The sequence below is a fragment of the Anarhichas minor genome, unplaced genomic scaffold (genome assembly GCF_050575085.1).
Source record: "Anarhichas minor isolate MPS153535 unplaced genomic scaffold, ASM5057508v1 ptg000136l, whole genome shotgun sequence".
NCBI classification, from domain to species: Eukaryota; Metazoa; Chordata; class Actinopteri; order Perciformes; family Anarhichadidae; genus Anarhichas; species Anarhichas minor.
In genome coordinates, this window is record NW_027466582.1 from 6,667,353 (window position 1) to 6,685,026 (window position 17,674).

Genomic DNA, 17,674 nt, shown 5'->3' on the forward strand with positions numbered 1-17,674 from the left:
AAATATCACAGAGATAAATAAATGTAAAATTATTAGAGATACTTATTAGGTAACTAATAAAAAAAGGTTATTTTGGCTCCAATGACTTTGGAGGGTTGAGATTATTTCTTTCTCACTGCTCTTAGAAATATCTAAATATAACAAATTCCAACCAAACTACACAACCTTATCATGTCTGTTTCTGTAGGAGGCTGAAGGAGGCTGGAGCGCAGAAATGTTTCTCTAACATTTACTGCAGATGTTCTAATAACGAGCAGCGTTAAATATATGTATATTTATTTTCTTTAAAATAGATTGTTACACTTGCAGTTCTGTGACCATGGCAGCTACTTTAATGCGACGGTTGAGGGTAAAGATGTTTTTTTGAGGCAAGTCACTTTTTTTATTTTTTATTTTTACATTTTTTTTTTTTTAAAAAGAGGCATCTAAAGCAAAACCTGCTCCAGAGGCATTAATGATGACTGTGACCTCTGACCTCCTGTGATTTCAATTGGGTGACTGAAAAGCACACAGCTGGATTACGAAACAAGATTAAATCCTTTGATTTCTTTTATCTGTTGCAACGTTTGTGATGTACATACTGAAAATATTGTCCAATAGTTAACGCTGTCCAGTTAACATTCATTATCTGTGTTTGTCTCTGTGTAAATGTAACTGTAGTCTAATTAAAAGTTACTGATATTTAAAGTCACTGTTTTAATGTTTGAGCTTCACTGTGCAGAATGACTTTGACACTAGAAAACTGTTTTGTCTGTGCAGCTGTAAATCTCAGTTCATGACTACTTATCATCCTGACTATGTGACGTCACAACTAGTTGGGTAACGAATCCTGTGTCCAATAGTTAAAACTTTTGAAATGGAAAATATATTTCATATTTGTAAGCCTGGTTGTCAAAGCTGTTGCCAACAATCGTCCACGTGAACCGAAACTTAAAGTAAATCCAGCTGTCGACTATTATAGGCAAACGTTCTGAGAAAAATTAGTCGTCACATGAGTTTTGTACCGCCCTTTATTAATGCATCACTCCTCCAGCGCTTCTTCTCCGGGGTTTCCCAGAGCAGAGTAACTTCCAAAAGTGCGTAAAAACTCTTGTCTCAGAAAGTCGAATAGCAGGAAGCTACCGTGTGCAGAACACGTACACTGTCATTATGTGGCTGCCTTGCGGATGCACTTCAAAGTACATTGTTACTTCCTTTCGTCGACGGGTCTCCAAATCTTACATCCATATTTTGGGTCGCTGGAGATGCAACGTTGCGGCGTTTATGCCGGAGGCTGCGGGGTTCGAAGGCGTGTCGGACCGCTCTGCGTTGCAGGAGTTCTCCGTCAACAACAGTTCTCCGTCAACAACAGTCCACACAGTCCAGGACTGTGACCTGAGCCGGGGGAGAATCAAGTGGTTTGAAGGAGGACAGCTGAATGTGTCCGGTGAGATTATCTTCACATTTCATTACAAGACGGCCAGTAAATACGAGTTAAAGAAATGGATTTGGTCGTTATAATAAAGTGATTTTGCGGTCGAGTCATAATCTGAGGCAGTTTCTGTGCAGCTTTCTGAGAAACGCACACAGAGACAGCGAAGGCATCATTATGCAAACCAGTCTCTCTCGGCATATACTACATATTCAAAGGGACTTGAGCGCAACACGTTAACGTGGCAGATAATATGAAGTTTTCTGTCTGTGTGTATTTGGCTAATTTATTGGTACATGCAGTGAACTGCCTGGACCGCCACGTGCACACCTGTCCAGAGAAGGTGGCCCTGATCTGGGAGAGGGATGAGCCGGGGTCAGAGGTCAAGATCACCTACAGGTCAGCAGGTTGGATTCGATGTGTGTGTGTTGTTGTTGTTCCTCCTCTCGCCTCGGGGTGTAGCTCATTGATTCCTATTTTACAGGCAGCTGCTGGAGATGACATGCCGCCTAGGTAACCTGTTAAGGCGGCGTGGCGTGAAGAGAGGCGACTGTGTCACCATCTACATGCCTACCTGCCCTCTGGCTGTGGCGTCCATGTTGGCCTGCGCCCGTATCGGTGCAGCACACAACGTGGTGTTTGCAGGGTTCAGTGCTGAAGCCCTTGCAGAGCGAATCCGAGACGGTGAGACAGTTTGACTGGCCCGCTGATGCTGAACTAATATCTTATGTTATCGATCAATGTGTAATGTGAGAACGGTCGCATGTAGTGAAGAATCCTCAGAGGATGATCGCACGATTCTGTAGTTCCCTTCAGCTTTACTGAGCATTTTAGTGCATTTAGTTTTAGCTTTAATTAAGCGCTGCAACTGTCTTTCTGTTAACCTTGCTTCTAGCAGCAGATATGTTTCGTGAAAAAGCAAGAACATCATGTGTAAGACCTTTGTTTGTGGTGGTTTGTGATATGACCCACCACAATAATGTTGAATTCACATACAGTTTGTTTGATTGTTAAGTACGATAACTATTCAAGTCAGCAGTCTGATTTTCACATGCATCACATCTTCAGCCCAGTCCAGCACCGTCATCACGGTGAACCAGGGCGTCAGAGGAGGTAAAGTCACCGAGCTGAAGAAGACGGTGGATGCGGCGGTTCAGAGCTGCCCGGCAGTGAAGCAGGTGTTTGTTGCCATGAGAACAGAGAATCCGGTCGCCATGACAGCCAGGGACGTCGCCATGGAGGAGGTGAGAGATCAGACCAATCGGATCTTGATTAAGACGTTGATGCCGACACCAGAGGACTACGACTGATCCGCGTCACCTCTCCCTGCATAAATACAGATTAAAGATTAAATAAAGTCGGCTTACAAATGAATAATCTAAATTGTTGTCGGTTAAAATTGATTCAATGGACTAACTGAATCTGAATCAACTGATCTTTTTGATTGAAAGTTCATTCTAGTTGTTGCATCATCAGGTCCATTGGTAGCTGTTCTTTTTAAGCGTAGCACGAGACTTTCTCTGAACGTGACATCAAACAATCTCCATCTGCTGAAGAAGATCCTGTGAGACGATTGAATAGCCACTGAACATCATTTTGGGATGATGTTGCTCTGTCGGCACTAATCTTAATGCCTTCATGCCTTGTAAAAATGTTCTCTTCCAGCATCTTAAAAAGTTCGGTTGTGTTGCGACCATGTTTTCAAAATACACAAAAAGCCTTTAAAGTCATTCTGTCGTGCAGGAGATGCTGAAGGAGGATTTGGTGTGTGAGCCAGCTGCCATGGACAGTGAGGACGTCTTGTTCCTGCTTTATACATCCGGCAGCACAGGGAAACCCAAAGGACTCGTCCACACTCAGGCTGGATACCTGCTGTATGCTGCACTCACACACAGGGTAAACATCAACCACGACCTGCACCTGCACGCGTGTTAAAGCGAGAATTATTTTCTTATCATCGTCCATTTGTAGAGGAAATCTCAGCCTGATTAGTTTTAGCATGATGACTTTATGTAAAGTTTTTATTTCTGTTTTTAATTAAGATATATTAAATACACTTGCATACAGTACTAATACAAACACACAGAAAGAGACTCCTTCCATTTTAGTTAGATAAAAGGAAAGTAAATATCATATCTTCTATTTTTTTATCCAATCTTCCCTCTCGTCACCAGTATGTCTTCAGCTACCATGACGGAGACGTGTTCGGCTGTGTGGCAGATATTGGCTGGATAACAGGACACAGTTACAGTGTCTACGGCCCTCTAGCCAACGGGGGAACCACTGTCCTTTTTGAGAGCACTCCCATTTACCCCGACCCAGGTATGAACGTCAGCAAACGTAGAAATGTATCAGACTGGTTCTCCAATCCATAGAAAAGATTCTCTGATTTTAATTATTGTACGTCTATTTGCACAGTAAAACCTTCCAAACTCTGTTAGCTCTAATGGTATCATTATAATGGCATTTTTATGATTATGTTAATATAAAATGTTATGCGTCTGTGTGAAGTGTGTTGGCAGACATCCGCTAAGTATTCCTGTCCTTTGCCAAGAGCTCTGCATTCTCGTGTCTTTGTATATGAATAACTGTTTACAGTTGAAGTTGAACTTGGCCATACCGTCCACACTATAATTAGGACTTCTCTATAGACGGTCGTCAGCACACACACCTTGTTATTGTCAAGGTGAAACACGCCACTAGTGAAAGTCTTACTTCTCAGGCTAATGCTTTACCCTAATCTCTCATTTCTGATTCAGATATCCAGTTTCCTACGACACATTGTAGATTATCTCTTTTGCCCGTGCTAATTTCGACATGTCGCGTTGTTCACAGGAAGGTACTGGGAGATGGTGCAGAGACTTAAGATAAACCAGTTTTACGGGGCTCCCACAGCGATCCGCCTGCTGCTCAAGTACGGAGACCAGTGGGTCCACAAATACGACCGCTCCACCCTCAAAACTCTGGGCTCTGGTATGCCAAACATGATGCTTAGAAATACTATTGTGGGCACAAGAGATCACAAGATAAAGGAAAATAGTTTCTTTGTAAACATCTACAACAATTCAGGTTTGACCTACCATGCTTACCACAGCTGTGCATGGACACAGCTTTAATGTTCAATGGATAGTAGCATATAGTATGACCAATTTAAGGATGTGATGTAATTAGAAATCACAGCTGTAGTCCCACTTTTTAGTGACTCTGTTTGTTTAGCATATAATGTCCCTTTTTACTCTAATATGTTCTTCTAACTCTAGTGTTTTTTGTTTCCCTTTTCCCTCCTTTAGCTATTTACGGCACACATGGGTTACATAATGAAAGTATATTGAAAGTCAAGCCTGTCTGCTATGTCAACATGCCATAGCAAGGCACAGCATGCCATGAGATTGTATGCTAACACACACAGACACACACACGTTCCCTTACATCATGACGCATGATGGGTTAAAACACAAAGCTTAACATAAAGAATAGAAATCCTCCCCCACACCTTGTCTGCAAAGTATAGAAAGAAAAATAATGTATGACTTCATCATCTGACTGAAGTTGTCCTCTGTCTGCAGTGGGTGAGCCCATCAACACTGAAGCGTGGGAGTGGTACCACAGAGTCGTTGGGGGTGGACGTTGCCCTGTGGTGGACACCTGGTGGCAAACAGGTAAGTGGGAATACACATAGTGTGGCATTTATTAGCTGTTGCTTGTGAACACTGACACATTGAAACCACATTAGCCAGGTTTCCATCTGAAATCACCGCAAATTTTCACAGAATTTTGAGACAAATGAAATGCAAATGAATGCTTGTTTCCATCCGCTGTTGACGTCTTGGTATTTAGCTGTCGCCATCTTGTTTTTTGCAACCAGAAGTAAAACGAGAGGGCGGAGCAAAGTTCAACTGAACTTTGAATAAGGCTTTGCGAAAACACGGACAACTCCCATAACAAGCAACGTCTTGGTAGCGAACTGTCCCTAAAGCATACCCCGCTTAATCGTCTGTTTTACTCAAAATAGGACCATAATTCACTAAATAAAGGCTATAAATCAAGTGAGAATCAGTTTTTTTTTTTTTTCGCAAATGTAAATGAAAATGCATATACAGTAAAAAGAGGTGGATGGAAAGGCATCTGTCTTCTTTATTTAACAGTCACTGTAGCCTCGGAAGAATTAGTCAATTTATTGATCAAAAAATTAACAAGAAATGTATTCATCATTTTTATAATCAGCTGGGTCATTTGTCAAAGTACAAATCCCATTAACCAGAACATTGTGAGTGATTGAACTTGGTTTAGTCTCGTGCTGTGAGTCTTACTGCTCTTCAGTGCTTGTTAGGGCAGTTATGTTCATTCACTCTCTTTCTTGAGCACAGCCACGTCTGCAGACACTAAAACCCTTAAAGGGGAAGAACGGTTTGCTCCATCTCGCCAACAATAACAGTGTTACATAACAAGCCTGCAGTCGTATGTAACTATACATACACAATGTTACAGTAGGTGGGTGCGTACACACACAGTACACACTCCACCACACACACACACACACACATAAAATGAGGGAAGGTTTTTCATTCGCTCTGGATTCCCGCAATCAAACCAGATGTTTTCTTCCCAGAGTAGAACATCTGGTTTTGGTTGCAGAGGCATGAACTAAATCTCAAGTTTGATTGCATTTGACTTTTTATACAAGAGTGAAATAGAAACAAAATACACTACTATACTATGCTTTTATACATTACAGTGACAGTATAATTACAGTAATTGCCCTTGGTGTGACACATCAACCTTCAGCTATAGATTACCTCTGATGTCACTAAAGAATAATTACTATTCCCTTACTAAAGTAGCTTATGATGGTATATCATGACATGTTTGAAATCAGCTGGTTTCGCTAATAGAATACATTTTACAGACGAACACAAGACCTGACTGCGTTTTATCCTCAGTCCCCTCAAATTAGATTAAGCAACGACCAAATGAAGCAAAGCTGCATTAATTACCATACAAATGGCAAAAACCTATAATTAATGGAGGATAATTAAACATCAGAGCATCATGAGTTTGAGAATTACAGACACAGATATGACCCAAATACCCTACATCAGTAAAAAGGATTATATTATGTTATTTTCCTGGACCAGTGTTTCCAATTAGGACTAAGTGGCATTATTCATAAATGCCATTTGGTTGATCTGGGAACAAGTAGCCTGTTTAGAGAGAAAATTTGATTTTGATCCGCTGTTGGCATACGGCCTCCGTGTTGGATCATACAGGACTAGATGTGAGAGTCTGCAAGAGGACAGGAGGTGAACAAAGCTTTGTAGCATCTAACGGCAATAAAGTAGAAGAATATTGATATAATGTATCTCTATCAGGGGCTCTCACAGTTTGGATGACTGAGTGTAATTTAGGTAGCCAGCATACACAAAATATATTTTCAATCTCACTTCCACATAAAACTGCCGAGTTGTCCACAGAAATCTCTAACTTTAGCAACATTACGAGCAATAATCCCTGCGAAACTTGCAACTTTCTACAAGTTGTAATTCCTAACCTATTTAAACACAAAGGGATGATTAAAAAAAGTCATATTGTAGTATGCCCAACAAAGCCATTGTATATTTTGCTGGAAAAAAATGAAAAAGAAAGTTATAGCATATTATGTCAAAAAGAGAAAAAGTCATATTCCAGTATGTCCAAAAAATGTCATCAAAAGTTCAAAGTATAGCATGTCGGAAAAAGTCATAATATTGTATGTCGAAAAAAGCTATAAAAAATGTTAGTCTCACAGTAGCAGTTGATTTGAACAGGATGCCAGTTGCTAATGCTATTGTGGGATCATCTGTTGTGTCCTACTTAATAACGGGTCCCCTCTGCCGTGTCCAGCACTGTTGCCACCAACACCACCAGGCGGATTACCAGGGTCCCTGAGGTCCAGGAAAACCTAATTTAATTTACTCAGTGTGGCTGATAATTCCACAATCTACATCTTTCAACGTATCAAGGGCATATAGGTTTACAGACTGTTAGTTAACCGTCGTTTACCTTCTCCTCCTGTCCCTTTATTTTACTCTTCATCCCCCGTTCTGTTTTTAGCGCTGCTCCAGTGCTTTTAAAAAAAACATTGCTTAACAGTTGTGTACTTACTTAGGTTACTCTCAATCCGTATTCCTGATGTATAAATTATTGTGACCTGTTTTTCAAAATGTACATCTTTAGGAGAAACCAACGGGTTCAGGGCTGAGTACCACAGTGAAGGAAAGTTAGAAAGAAAACCTGACAAACACGTTGTCTGTTTTGGTCTTTTAATGGGATTTATGGACAGTCAACATTTTTCTTTAGATAAAATAGCAGCTTTACAATTTGCCTTGTTTTTCTCTGTGTTCATAGAGACAGGTGGCATCTGCATCAGCCCAAGGCCATCAGAACCAGACGCAGAGATTGTCCCAGGAATGGCTATGAGACCTTTCTTTGGCATTAAGCCCGTGCTCATGGACGCTGAGGTGTGGGGCTCATCCCTCTGTGTGTGTGTGTGTGCCGTCCCTGAAAATGTTGGAGTCTGGGAATGGCCTGGAGGGAGGGTCAGATTAGGATTATAAAATATTCACCAGCTGTGTCACTTTTGATACCCACCCTGCTCCCACCCATCACTCCCTATTAAAAATCTGTCGTACTACTTCGTGGCTGTTGCAGATTTTGCACAGATTGCGCAGACAGTTGGAGTGGTGGCTCATCTCTCTTCCTCTTATGTTGCATAAATTACCTCTCACTGATCATACAATGCTTAAAATTACATGCACTGTATGACACTTTTTAGCACAATTATGTTAGATAATTTTTGTGCTCCAACCAAAATCCTTTTTTCCCCATTCATGACATTGATTTGTTACTTTTAATTCATAATTCGTTTGTTGTCCTGTTAAGCGTCAACACTGTTCTTAATATTTCTTTCAGGGAAAAGTACTGACTTCCAACCACACCTCTGGAGCTCTGTGCATAGCTCAGCCCTGGTATGGCCCGAACCATTCACAACAACCACCAGAGATTCATTGAGACCTACTGTCAGCCTCATCCTGGTACAGAAAGATGTGTTCGGGATAAACAACCGTCTCTACTTGTATGCCGTTTCCTGAGACACAAACTCAAGTCTTTACTCCCTGTGCCAATAGGTTACTTCTTTACTGGTGATGGCGCCTATCGCTCTAAGGAGGGTCATTACCAGATCACAGGCCGCCTCGATGACGTCATCAACGTGAGCGGTCACAGGATTGGGACGGCGGAGATAGAGGATGTTGTGGTAAGGTCGATCAATAACTAACATGTTGTTTCAATGTCTTTGAGCATTGCTTGCTACATAATATAATGGTAACATGCTAACGTTAGCTTACTAGTATGCTATGGAAGCATTGAGTCATTAAAATGAGTGATATGGAATAAAAAGAAAGTGAATATAATTACATTCAAAAGTAATAAACTGTTTGATATCTTTGAGCAGGGTTAACGTAATTTCAGTTTGATTAAAAGTTCCCCAAAGACACTTATGTTCTTGCCATAAAGTGTACAGATGATCCACACTGGTTTCTGTAACAGAATCAATGCTCTGCAGTGGCTGAGTCTGCTGTCATAGGATACTCGCACAACATCAAAGGACAAGGTGAGCAAGAAGTCTGTCAGTTAGTCAAAAAAAACATGTTAAACACAGGAATGTCTATTCTAGTAAAGACTTCTCTTTGTTGTCAGGGGTTTATGCCTTTGTGGTGCTAAAACAGGATGTGGAGGACCAGGGGGCGGACCTGCGTCAGCAGCTACACAACATGGTATCTAAAAAGATCGCCAAGTACGCCTGTCCAGACTTCATCCAGGTAATTCTGTCCCGCCGTCTTTAAATTCACATTTAATACCAACTTCTACTTAAGTCACGTCATTCTCACAGTTCGTCCAGCGGCTGCCGAAGACACGCTCAGGTAAGATAATGCGCAGAGTGCTGCAGAAGGTGGTGGAGCGGGACCTGGACGGGGTGGGGGACATCAGCATGCTGGATGACCCTGCATCAGTTCAAGAGATCATCCAGGGTCACCGTGAGCTCTGTAGTAAACAACCACAATGATGCACTGTCTGACAACTGAAGTGATGCTTGCACATTACTCACTATTTCACTTCGCCAGACATGTGCAATTGTATCAAAAACTATTTTTAAAGGCCAAATATTCCTTTGTTTTTATTGTACATATTACATTTTTATGAAATCGGGTAAACAACTCTTTAAAACTATGTATAATCCACAGATGTACTCTCTCCAGTAGTGATTGTAAACAAAAGTGTCCTTCTCTTTCCTGATTTGTTGTCATAAGTGAATCTACTCTGATAATTACAGAGCCAGTCTTTGGGTCCAAACCATTTGTTTGGCTCGGCCTCAATGTTGCATGAGTACAGGTCTCCACCTGCACTGCAGTAAACTGAGTTTTTAAACCACCTTGTTGACGAGCACTTGAGTGTTAGTTACTAACTGAGGAATTCAGGAGTGTTTTATGTCCTCGTCTCCCACACTGACGCTTCCTGCATGTCCAGGATTTCAAAGCGATGACCCTGCAGTCACGGTGCTTCTTCTCTGGGGCTCTTGCTGCCTCCTTTTAACTTAGTTAGCTCCCACAGGCCTTCTCCACACAGCTTCAACTGAACATCATGGTACTGCGACACACAGAAAACAGTCCTTTTAGTTTAATGCTGGACATGATGAAACACGTGTTTTTCGGTCTACAGTACCTTCTCCAGGCTGCTGCGGTGTCCCAGACTGACCAGAGTCATGCCGAGCTGCTTACAGGTCCGGTACAGATGTGCCTCGGCCTCCTCCGTCAGAGCACTGGTGGCCTCGTCCAACACTGTTAATAAAAAGTTGTTGAAGAAAACTCAAGTGTGGTTCACCTCTAATACAGAGGACAACATGAAAATATGCAAATGATAAAATATGAAATGTGGGTGCTAAATCAAAGAGGCGAGGCGAGCTCGCCTGAATCTGCTGTGTCAGAATCCCAAAAAGTCCCGCATCCTCAGAAGCTTTCATGAATACATTACAGAAATCCAGAACAACACACCTGCATATTTTGGCTGCAGGTAGAAGAGACGAGCAAAGCAGAGACGCTGCATTTCCCCTGGAGACAGAACATCATACCTGCAGAGAAAAAGAAAATAGCTCAGATTCTGCATCATTTTGTGGCACATTTGAAGAATTAATAAACATTTTATGTTTTTCCTCTTACCAGTTCCAGTCCACCTGTTCATCCAGGCCGCCCGTCCGCTCCAGGAGACCGGACTGGAGCACGGATAGAAGTTTGATTTAGGACCGGTGTTTGTTCAAATTCAAAGTAGTGATGAAATATTCAACGTGAATTAACATTTTAGATTTAATAATAGATGAGATTTAAGTTGAAAGGAATATCCTGTGGGATGAAGGGACTCACCACTCCAGCTAGTTCCAGGAATTGTATAATTCTGTCATCGTCCACTGACCCTGACAAAAAAAGGAAACATAAATATCACTGATTCAGATGACCAATTATATCAGTTATTCCCGGAGGAAGCATCGACACAAAGTTATGAGTGAAAACCAAATATAAAATCTGTACGTTTGTAGTTTTTTGTTTTTGCCAGAACAACAAACTACATTAAATGAATTAACATATATAGCCTTCCAATGTTGCACTGTTTAACAGGTTAATATACAGTTCAAGCAGAGTGAAATCTGATACCTGATGCAGGGTAAATGTCCTTCAATGGGTAGATCACCTTTGAGGAAGAGAGTTACAGTTAAGTTACTTGATTTTGGTAGATTTCAGCACTTTGGTTAAATTATCTATACATTAAATACAAGTTACAGGCTTTATAGAGAAACGACATAAACAAACAAGATGGCTACCTGTTCACGCAGTGTGCCATCAGTCAGGTAAGGTTTCTGTGGCAGGAAGAGGGTTCCTCTGGGCCCGAAACATGTGGTCATGTGGACAAAACCTGAGGAGATGGACGACAGTTATCGTGCGGCTACTAAGAGTACATTATTTTCATTGTAAAAAATTGAACAAAACAAAACAGGCTACAGTCTTGCTCTATTTCATTTTTATCATTATAAGCTAAACTGGTCAGGAGCCACGACACCTTTTCTTTCACTCAGTCGACAGCTTCTCTCTCACCGCTTTGTGCCTCCCAGAGTCGGTTGAGGACCCTCACTAGTGACGTCTTGCCGGTGCCCGTGTTCCCCACCACCAGTAGATGTGTTCCCTCGCTGATTTTCAGACTCAGATCCTCCACCAGCAGCTTGTCTGAGTAAGGAGATTTGTATGAAAGTTTGTCCAGGATGAAGGCAGTGTCTGCAGGGCCCGCATGGACGTTGAAGTCACTGTATGGAGAAATCAAAAAAGCTTTGTTTACGAGAACTTAATATCAGTTTTTGCCGTCTTGTTGTGACTTTTTCGTGCAGCAGAGATCGAAGTGAAAGCGCTCACACAAACCTGTCAAAGTCGTAGTTGTCCCCTGATGCCGGGTCGTAGTCACACTGCTTCCGTAGGATGTCATCCATCACCTCCCTCAGCTCCCCAATCCTGACCACAACACACACACACACACTTCAGTGATAGAAAGGTGGCTGGCATGCATATATGCTGCTGTCATCATCTGTCCTCCAGGAAGTGAATTTAGGTATGCAGTGTGATACCTGTGGGTGTATCCAGCCACATCTGACAGAGTGGTTGACAGGTCTATTAGCTGTGTGAAGCCATTTATCAAGTAGATGCACACAAAGGCGTTCTGAATATGAACAAAGAACGGGAGAACCAGAGCAGAGTGTAAATAGGAGACACGATCATTGAAAGGATGTGCTTGAACACAGAACAAAAGGCAGCAACAACGAGGCTCATTGGACGACAGCATGAAGAGGGATTTAATACTAGCTGCTGATAATACTTACATTTGCTTATGTACTGTTCTGAAGCTACAATATTACTTCTTTACACATTTAGAAGTTGGATCTCCAACAAGAGGGATTTAAGCTCAGCGTGAATGCTTAATCACAAGAGAAAGCTTTTGCTGCCACCTAGTGGTTACATTAGCGACACATTCACATGCAGCCAGTCTGTGATGGTGAAGAAAAGGTAACAGGAGGACATATACACATTCATATTTTAGGATTTATTATTACTACTAGGAACCTGACGTGTCTTCAAATAGTTTGAACGAGTGAACTCTTTCACTCGTGTCTTCCTTTCATTTATATGATGTGCTTATGTGTTGTTGATGACAAATAAAAATTGATTGAAACTGGGATAGGGAGCAACTTCAACTGACTGTATGAAAATAAAAAGATTGTTTTTTACCTCTCTGGCTACATTATGAAGGCTTCTTATTTTTCTTAAGAAAGTGGTGGGGACGGGATGTTTACCTTACTGATGAGTGCACTGAGCTCCCCAGGAGTGAGACCATCATAGATGCCGGTGAAGATTGGAATGGCGATTATGATGTAGCTGAGGTAACCTCCAAGGTAGTCAAACGTGTTTACGCCGACTGAGAGAGGAGAAGTCAGAGGTTAACCGGTCGAACCAAAGCAATGGATGAGAGATATGAGCCTGTGAGTGTGTGGGACGTTCTTACTATAAAGCCAGAGCCCTTTGTTTATTAGACTCTTCTGCGTTTGTAACAGAGTCTGCAGTCTGCGGTCGGTCCTCATGTGCTCCACTTTACCGGCTCTAAAAAAACACAGACATTTGGTGTGTCAGAACGATCCTGATTGATCACAGTATAGTACGCCATACTGTCTATGCAAGCTATTTGGTTATGATTGCAAATACTTTGTGGAAATGTCTTTATTTCCATTTCAGCAATGTATGCAGGCATGATTCATGCACAAGACACAGTCAAATAAATGAGAAAAGGTCATCTGTACCATATAAATCATGCGTTTGTGTCTCACCGGTAAAAAGCTGCAGACTCTGCATTGACGCGGATCTGCATGTGCTTGAATCTGGACATACAAAAACAGATCTCTGATAAAAAGACTTTTTACTTTCAAGCAACACAACTTACGATTCAACACAATTATCATTCAACTGTTCCCCGGCAACACAAAATCAAATCGTTTGAACTCGTGACAATTGGATTAATAGCCGACACATATCCTGTTATTTCCTAAGAGGCGAAAGGCACTGGGCCAAAGTCTACCGAGACTTCCGCTTAACAAAAGGACTCATTTCCTTAAAAGTAAACACCGACATGGTTTGCGTCAAATAAAGCTGGCAGACTACCCTCCCACCCTGCTGAAGTTCAGAAGGAACACTTTTAAGTCGGTCCTGCTCTGCTCGTCCGTCAGCACACATTCTACTTGACACAGACACTCGTGTGTTTGTGACTTACAGACCAAACTCACCTGAAGTCCCCCTCCAGTTTCTCTTGCTCAAACAGAGTCGACACAATCGGCCCCATGAGGATTTTATTGGCAATGGTCCCGATCACAAAGTAGCCAAAGATACTCACAGGACCAATCCAGCCGGTGCTACGAAGCAAAGCAACTTTATTTATACAACACAAAGGCAATTCAGAAGCTACTAAAACAGCGTGACAAATACAATGAGAAGAAAAATACATTTAAGACTTTATAAAGTTGAATAAAATAGAAAAAGACCCAAAGCATACAAAAGATAATACTCAAAGAGATTAAAGTCATTTTGCTGCAGTTACAGTGCAAAACTAGAGCCTCACATTTAACAAAAAGCTAAATAAATGTAGCATTGCTGGATCAGACGCACAGGAGTTGTGTCCGTCACTGACAACAGGTAGACTTTCTCATCTCTTAAACCACAAATAGCACATGGGATGGCTACAAATGACTTCAACTTCAGAGTAGGTGTTAAATGTGTTTAAGAGCGTGAAATAGAACAGTTGCCTCGGTACAAACTTACCTGTAGAAGCAGTGGTAGCTGTAGTAAGCCAGCGTGAACGGTGATACGATCAAACGACTGGCCATGGTGCTCATCTGCTTACACAACCTCTCTGCATCCTGACTGATTCGCTGGTCTCTGAGAGTTACACAGAACAACACACAGAGGAAAAATGAATTACATGACTCCTCCTTGTGACAATGTTTAATATTCTAATATTAAATAAAACCATCAAAGCTTACGGATTGTCTATTTCCTCTCGGAGTACATTGAGGGTGTAATAGACTCGGCCCTGGAAGTAGGACGTATGGAGGCTCTCAGTTAGTGTCCTCCTCCAGCTAACGTACATCCGATTGCAAATGTACTGGTCGATACTTTTCAACTGGGAGAGTGAGAGAGGAACACAGAGACAGAGCGAAATGATCTATTAGAGTAAAGTAACAATAAACTGCAACTATAAGATGATCTCTGCGAGGCTAACCAGAGTAAACGTCATACGATTCCTCATATTTCAGAAGAGGTCTCAATTAAACACCAATGTGGTGAAATATACTGTACGTCGAATATCAGCTTCCTAGGTTACGTGGTTGCAATTTCTCTGGTTCAAAATCCAAGTATCACATGTGTGAAGGCTGTAAAAAGAACATGTCAGGATGTCCTGACCTTGTAAAGTTGCCATCATCTATTATAAGAGCAATCCAAAATCAAAAGCCATGTAATAAAATATAGGAAACTATGTACCCAACTGTTTCCTTAGTTTAGTTTCTATACAAATGTTCCTTTTTTTGAGTGAAGTATTGCTTTAATGATATTAAGATTAAGTAGTGCAGTGACATTGCTCTGCACAAAAACAAACAAAGTTAACTTCCTGGATATGGTGCAACATCTTGTTGATTAATAAATCCATGTTGTAGAAATAAGTTACTGTTCATAACATACAGTATGCAAAAAGAAAAAGTCAAACAAGCTCCTACAGTAAATTGAGAATTTTCAAGTAGATGGCTTGATAAAAAATAAACCCTTTTATCAATAATCTATGTGATGATGCATCAACTATTGTTTAAAACAAAAAGCAGTTAGGTAAGAGTAACTTTAATCATGTGCATGTGCTAATTTAGCGTTATGCGTCTCCCCTAAATCTGCAGAGTCCAAAAGATTGATCTTTTTTGGTACATTTGCGCTTCTGTTATCAGTAGTGCTCCTTCAACCTACTGTGGAGTTGAGCAAGATGAGCACCATCGCTGTGCCCACCAGAGTCCGGAAGCCCGAGAAGTCCATGTCTGCCAGCACGCTGTAGAAGTGACTGGGGAGGACACCCACCTGGTAAATGATTAGCTGCTCTGGTAACAGAAGAAGAAGAAAAAAGATGTGTTAGCATATTGTTGGGACGACAAAGACTTGTAAAACAATATAGGGAAATTAGGCAACCTTTGAGCCAACCTTTGAGCTACGACATAGTATATGTAGTCTAGTGGTATCTGAGGAATAGTGTTAGAATGCCACAAATGGGGTTGAATGTGAAAAAAGGCATTGAATGTGTCTCATGATGAGGATTCATGCAAAACAATGTGACAATTTATACAAACGTGTATGAACAGCAGTTACCTGTCAGAGTGACCGCAAGCAGCGTCCCAAACATCAGAGCACTCTGACTGGTCCATGACGGGAACAGGACCTTCAGGATGCTGCAGAACCTCTGCACAAACTTCCAGTCTAATTTAGGTCTACGCACAGCAACAGATGTACGTGTGTTAGGAAACGGAAGCATTTGAATCTCATTAACTTGCATCGTGCTGTGTGGTCACATGATGCACTGAGAGATATTTGTTTGGATAAAGTTCTTGCATTTGAATCAGTAATCAACAACACCTTGCATGCGTGGCTTCGGTCTTACCTTTTTGTCCCTCTGCCATTTGACTTTTCCAAACGAGGCATCTGCACTCTGGCAGGTCCGCGTGAGCTAATAACGAACAAACTCTTGCAAAACAGCCAACATTACCGTCTTTATTACGTGTCACGGCTGCACTAATTAGTCTCAATGTTGTCTTAACTTTAGCATCGTCTATCCGACCATTACCTCGCTCCGTCAGTGGGCAGTGAAGTTGGGTTGATTGTTTGGTAGGTGAAAGTAAAAGTCCGGATTTCCGGTGAAATGTACTCTGGGGTTTTCAAAATAAAAGGTTGACAATCCGTTTTTACGAGCTTATTTCAAAGCCATTAGTGACGTACAGTGGATACATGCCTGAAAAGCTGCAGAATTGTTCAATTCAACGTGGCTTTATTGGCATAAAAGTAAAAAAAAAAGAAAAGGTTGCCAAAGCATCAAAATAAAAGTACACAATCATACTAATATAATTAACATTACCAAACATTACTATAGCTCTTAAGACACAGGATTACTTTTGCCGGATATCAAGGAATCTTTGCATACAATAAAAGTATGTTTAGTCTGTTTCTGTGTCCTGTGGCTATTATTTCTAAGGTAATAGGAGCCACATCTGGCCAAGCACAGTGTTAAATACCAAAAAGACAATAAAATGTTATTGTTTATGGTACCTGGCCCAGTTCAGAGAGCTTGGAGATACTTATAAGGCTTGAAAAAACATGATTATTATCATTCATACTCGGTTACATTTTTGTACTCATTTAAAATACTTATGTTAACAGCTTAAATACATCATTAGCAGCTAAATACATAATGGTAAAAGATTGCATGTGTGAAGTCAGGCCATGCGCTTATCTCGTTGAAAGTTCAATATATGGAGCACAGAGAAGACCACTGATTGGGCTGGATGTATGCTCGGGTTACAAACCAGATAAAGACCAAAAACCTCATCTATGTTGGTCAAAGGTTAAGCATGAACCCAGTGTGCTATTTTGGTGCAGGGAGTAAAACACATGACGCTACACTGCCTGCCTTCCCTCACTATTGTTTTTCTGGATTTGTGCAGCACCTCACACACACACATGCAACTGTAAATTATATACCAATCATTCATTCACTTCTGAAAATAAATATGCATTAATGCAAAATATGCATTCAAAGTGGGGTTTTTTTTTGGAAGATTTTATTCTCCTTGTTTACATATTTTGTTCAAAAGGATACAATCCTTGCATAACAGAAAACAGATGGTAATACTAGACCTCTACATATTGATGAGTACTTAGTATAAATGCTCAGGCAATACAATTCTGACATAAATATTATTTAGCAAATCATTATTTAGACATTACAACAGCAAATAACAAGCAATTAAAACATTCAGACAAGTGCTCGGGTCAGTGTTCGTATAGACTGTAGCTTAAGGAAGGCCGGCTGAGGAGCCGACGAAATATGATTCTTGAAATC

The 17,674-nt window shown here is 41.1% G+C and overlaps 1 protein-coding gene and 1 pseudogene across 2 annotated transcripts; one reads left to right on the forward strand and one right to left on the reverse strand.

The window, feature by feature from the left end:
- Positions 1-157: 157 nt before the first annotated feature.
- Positions 158-12,769, forward strand: LOC142941662 (acetyl-coenzyme A synthetase 2-like, mitochondrial; annotated as a pseudogene).
- Positions 9,611-17,264, reverse strand: abcd4 (ATP-binding cassette, sub-family D (ALD), member 4). 2 transcript variants are annotated; one of them, XM_076083657.1, is made up of 19 exons: positions 16,220-17,264; positions 15,931-16,049; positions 15,538-15,665; positions 14,568-14,707; positions 14,347-14,463; positions 13,815-13,940; positions 13,362-13,412; positions 13,043-13,137; positions 12,834-12,955; positions 12,111-12,202; positions 11,908-11,997; positions 11,590-11,795; positions 11,319-11,410; positions 11,152-11,188; positions 10,864-10,913; positions 10,663-10,715; positions 10,498-10,574; positions 10,169-10,284; positions 9,611-10,093 (listed from the first exon to the last, which is right to left on the reverse strand). In XM_076083657.1, the coding sequence occupies exons 1-19, from the start codon at positions 16,258-16,260 to the stop codon at positions 9,998-10,000; spliced, it is 1,848 nt and encodes a 615-aa protein (XP_075939772.1). In that variant the 5' UTR covers positions 16,261-17,264; the 3' UTR covers positions 9,611-9,997. The 2 variants fall into 2 exon arrangements, with proteins under 2 accessions (XP_075939772.1, XP_075939774.1); XM_076083659.1 differs by lacking the exon at positions 16,220-17,264 and having other exon boundaries at positions 15,538-15,660.
- Between the last annotated feature and the right edge of the window lie 410 nt (positions 17,265-17,674).